General features: G+C 58.1%; 1 protein-coding gene across 1 annotated transcript in view; it reads left to right on the top strand.

Annotated features, from left to right (window-relative positions):
- The window catches only part of SARM1 (sterile alpha and TIR motif containing 1), a 7513-nt gene that overhangs the window by 1176 nt on the left and 1566 nt on the right, over positions 1–4771 (top strand). Inside the window, exons 3-8 of the mRNA XM_010285526.1 lie at positions 1940–2034; positions 2552–3170; positions 3351–3563; positions 3688–3779; positions 4284–4519; positions 4638–4731. Coding sequence (XP_010283828.1) covers positions 1940–2034; positions 2552–3170; positions 3351–3563; positions 3688–3779; positions 4284–4519; positions 4638–4731 — 1349 coding nt within the window. The remainder of the gene's footprint in view (positions 1–1939; positions 2035–2551; positions 3171–3350; positions 3564–3687; positions 3780–4283; positions 4520–4637; positions 4732–4771) is intronic.

Raw genomic sequence — 4771 nt, 5'->3', positions numbered from 1 at the left:
CCACCCTTCCCACCCACACGCCCCAAATTTCCCTGCTCTGGGTGCTCCCGGCGCATCAAACCCCTTCGGCTCCCCACTGCATCCCCCCACACCAGCACTTGCATGTGGGTGTCCCTGACTTGCCAGTCACACCCAGGCAACCGCATGGCCTGCCCCCCCTCACAGCTGGAGAGAGGAGGATCAGCCCCAGCTCAGGGATGCGCGTGAGGATTGGGGTATCCTCATGAGCACCCTTCAGCCTGGGACCACCCAGACAAGACACCCTTTGTGGCTGAGCTGGATGGGTTTATCTGGCCCCAAGCATCTGACCCCAAGGACAAGACACGACTCCCCCTTAAGCCATTACTGCAGCAGGAGGAGGACAAAGCCGGTTCCCAGAGACCTCCTGCTGCCGACCAGTGAGGCCATAAGGTGGGGGCCAGCCCATCAGCGGCCCTCAGAGCCCCCCAGCCCTTGGCCGCTAGCCCAGAGGCTGGAGACGGGTGTGCTGCTCCCCAGGAGAGGTGAGAGGCGATGGGCCGGCTCTGCCAAAGCGTGGGCACAGGTCGGGTGGGAGCGTGTGCGTGTGTGTATATGAGCACGTGTATGAGTGCATGTGCACACATGGCACCCAACGCATCTAAATGCACAGCAGTGCTGATGCAGCGCCCGCATGCAGCTCGCCCTTCAAACACCATGAATGTGCTCCCACAAGATCCCCCACCAGACGAACTCTCCGCTCTGCGCCGTGTCTGGCTTGGGATGCCCCAGCAGCATTGCCTGCAGCGTGCCGGTCCCAGAGAGAAGCCGCACACCATTGCAGGCCGGGTCAGGATCAGGCCTTTCTGGGACCCTGCAGGCAAACACACAGCTCTGCCAGCTCCGCTCTCCCTCGGTGCACCAAGCCCAGCCAGCCCCAGCCAGGGCTTTGGGCGCATGTGGAGGAAGCCTGGCCAGAGTTTATGGTCTTCTCCAGCTTCATGGGTGATGTGTCTTGCTGTAAGGTTGAGGACTCGCAGCCTGGCAGGCAAAAAGAAGCAACAGCTAAATCAGGAAAGTCCATTAGCGTGGAATTAATCCCAGGAAACATCACTGGCAGAGTCTGAATTCAGCACTTAGCTTCCTGGCAAGAGAAAGCAGCTGCTGGAGTTGCTGTCTCTGCTCCAGGAGCAGTTTGTGGGCCAGGGTCTTGGAGCAGCTGCGGGCCCCCAGCCCCTCACTCCCTGCAGCCTGACCCCCCATAGCCTGACCCACCATCAACCTCCACATGATGGTAGGGAGCTGTAGGGTCTCCTTCCAGGTCCAAGCCTCTGGCTTAGGGACCTCTCCCAGCATCCGCGCACAGCAGCAGTGGTGCTCAGCCAGGAGCTGGACAGGTCCTGGCTCCATCCCGCGGCTGTGGTGAGTCGGCGACCCAGCGGGGCTGTGTGTGTCATCCAGCCCCGTGGCCAAGTCTGGGCTTGGAGCCAGTCCCAGGCTGAGGGCTTTTTTTTTCCAGAGCTCTCCACAGCGTTTGCTGCCAAAGCCACCCCAAGGTCAGCGTGAGCCATGTGGGCCACAGGCTTCCCAGAAATGCTCTTCCCGCCTGTCAGCACAGAGAGGCTGGCGTGCCTTCACCCCCACCATCGCTGGGGGCCACTGCCCCCCTGAGCAGCACAGCATGGGGCATCCACACCAGTGCTTGTGCCTTGTGAACACAGCAGCTCCATCATGGCACCATCAAACGGGTCATTTCTAAGGCCAGAGATGGAGCTGCCCCCTTGGCCCAGCAAGCTCATGGGAAGGCAGCCAAGAGCCCATCATTTTCCCCTTCCTCACTCTATGCTTTTAGGGCACAGCCCAATTCGGGTGTCATTTTAAGACCATCCTTGCAGCACAGGGCTCCCAAGGCCAGCCATGGCTGGGCAGCAGTTGGTGGCCCTTGGCTGCCTGCCCCCAGGCTCCTGCTGTCCTCTTCTAGGTGAGCGCAGGGCTGAGGAGACGAACAGCTTTCCTCCAAGCTGCCTCCACGCTGCCTTCCCAGGACAGGCAGATCCCCATCTCTCACGGATGCCTGTGAGAAAACTGTGGCCAGTTCTGCGTGGTTGCTCAGCCAGGTGTGAAGCCCCTGTCCTGGGCTTGGCACCCATCTGGAGAGCAGTGAGAGGACAGCACTGGTTAGGGAAAAATGAGTTTTCACCCCCAAACACGAAGATGCTCACATACCCCCTGCAAAGCTGACTAAGCAGATCTGTTTCTAGCCCAGCGTTAGCCTATCATGCGCTGTTAATTGCTACATACATCCTTACCTCGAGCACAAGAGCCTCTGGCGTGGTGGTCCTAGGCTATGCACTCCATGTCCTGTCCCATCACAAGCTCTTCCATCAGACCAGGACAGGTTCTTCCAACACCAGCCTGTCACTCACTGCATCACAGCCTGACACCATATCTGGCAGCCGTGTCCCACAGGGAAACATCTGGCTGTCATGGGGCAAATGCCACCAAAGCACGAGGCAGTTCACACACCAGTTACTGTTCTCACTCCCTCCATGGCCATCTGCCCCTCAACTGCCTGTGCCTCTCCTTCCTGCAGGGACCGGATTGCTCGGATTGGTCTGGGGGTGATTCTGAACTTAGCCAAGGAGCGAGATGTTCCCCAGCTGGCGCAGAGCGTCTCCGGTATCCTGGAGCACATGTTCAAACACACCGAGGAGACCTGTTTCCAGCTAATCTCTGATGGAGGCCTGGATGCTATCCTCTACTGGTGCCGTTGGACGGACCCCATCGTGCTGCGGCACTGTGCCATGGCCTTGGCCAACTGTGCCATGTATGGCGGGCAGGCCAACCAGCGCCTGATGATCGAGAAGAGGACGGCGGAGTGGCTGTTCCCACTGGTATTCTCAAGAGACGATGAACTAATCCGCCTGCACGCGTGCCTGGCCATCACGGTGCTGGCCACCAACAAAGAAATCGAGAAGGAGGTGGAGCGCTCGGGGACGCTGGCTCTGGTGGAGCCATTCATCGCCTCACTGGATCCGGAGCAGTTTGCCTGCGAGATGTTGGGCAGCAGTGACAACAGCCAGGGGCGGACGGCGGACGACCTGCAGCGGCTGGTGCCCTTGCTGGACAGCTCGCGGCTGGAAGCACAGTGCATCGCTGCCTTCTACCTCTGCACGGAGGCTGCCATCAAAACCAGGCAGAAGAAAACAAAGGTAAAGGGTAGGTTGGCCTGAAGGAAGGAAATGCAAAAGGGAAGGGCTGCAACAACTGCTTCTTGGTGTCTTTTGCTCCCCTATGAATTCACCAAGTACGCTGGTCCTCAGCTGGCCCGGCATAGGTTGCAGGGAGGAGGAGGGAAAGCAAAATGATGTCTCCTCCCTTTGTGTCCCCAGATTTTCAGTGAGATTGGGGCTACGCAGAGCCTGAAGAGGGTAGTGTGCTACTCCACCAGCAGCACCACCTCCTCCCTGGCCAAAAAGGTGCTGCGCATGATAGGGGAGGAGGTTCCTCGGCGCATCCTGCCCACGGTTCCCAACTGGAAGCCCTGTGAGGTGCAGACGTGGCTGCAGCAGATCGGATTCAACAAATACTGCCAGAGCTTCCTGGTAGGGCTGCATGCCAGGGGAAGAACACCTGGATGGGCCCTTTTGCCCCATCTTGCAGCGGAGGTGTAAGCATCTCACCCAACAGTTTTTCTGGGAACTTTCCAGCCTGGATTTCTCTTGGCAGGACCACCAGGTGGATGGGGACATTCTCCTGAGGCTGACAGAGGAGGAACTGCAGGAGGATTTGGGGATGGACTCCAGCATCACTCGGAAAAGGTAAGACCACCACTCACATGCTGGCCTCTCACATGGTCATCACAAGAGTGGCAGAGCCAGGGAAAAGGTCTGTGCCTTTCCCTTCTTGCAAAGACAAGAACAGAGACCCTCAAAATGCAAACCTGGACTGCCAGGACTTTTCCAGTGCAGTATGCAGTCCCAGAGGGATTCCTGCAATGGGGCCAATGCACAGGAGAGGTGTGGGATAGAGAGAGACCACCTATGGCACAGGGGAGGTGGGATCCTGCAAGTTACCCAGAAAGATGGGAACTTACCCAAGCTTCTCCTCCCTTAGCTGAGCTCCTTAATACCTCCATGTCCTCAGGACCAACACTCCCCCAGTTGTTCTTCTCTCTTCCTATTCCTTTAGCTCATTCTTCACCATGGCATGTAGCTGCGCTCTCTCCTGTGCAGATAAAAGCTGTGGTACCAAATGTCTCTAGGTCCTGCCTGGTCCAGCAGCCTCCCCTCCCCACTCCACACTTTCATTTGTTTCTCTGCCAGGTTTTTCCGGGAGCTGACAGAGCTGAAGACCTTCGCAAACTACTCCACCTGTGACCGCAGCAACCTGGCCGACTGGCTGAGCGGCATTGACCCCAAGTTTCGTCAGTACACATACAACTTGCTGACATGTGGCATCAACCGCAACTTCTTGCACCGGGTGACGGAGCAGCAGCTGCAGGAGGACTGCCACATCAACATGGGTTTCCACCGCGTCCGCATCCTCACTGCTGCAAGGGGTGCGGGTCCCACTGCCGCTCATTGCGCCAGAGCAGGAGGGTGGGGGCGAGTATCGAGGGTTGTTTGGGATGAGCTGTTGAGTATTTTTTACTTTTGGTTGCCGTTTTCTCTGTCTAGAAACGCTTCACTCCCCTATAACGCTGCAAACTGCATCCGATGGGACTGATGTATTTATCAGCTACCGGAGGAGCACTGGGTCGCAGCTGGCCAGGTGGGTCTTGCAGGCAACAGTATGGTGCTGGGCCGAAGCC

The sequence above is a fragment of the Phaethon lepturus genome, unplaced genomic scaffold (genome assembly GCF_000687285.1).
Source record: "Phaethon lepturus isolate BGI_N335 unplaced genomic scaffold, ASM68728v1 scaffold25414, whole genome shotgun sequence".
Classification (NCBI taxonomy): domain Eukaryota; kingdom Metazoa; phylum Chordata; class Aves; order Phaethontiformes; family Phaethontidae; genus Phaethon; species Phaethon lepturus.
This window is presented reverse-complemented; position numbering and strand designations above follow the sequence as displayed.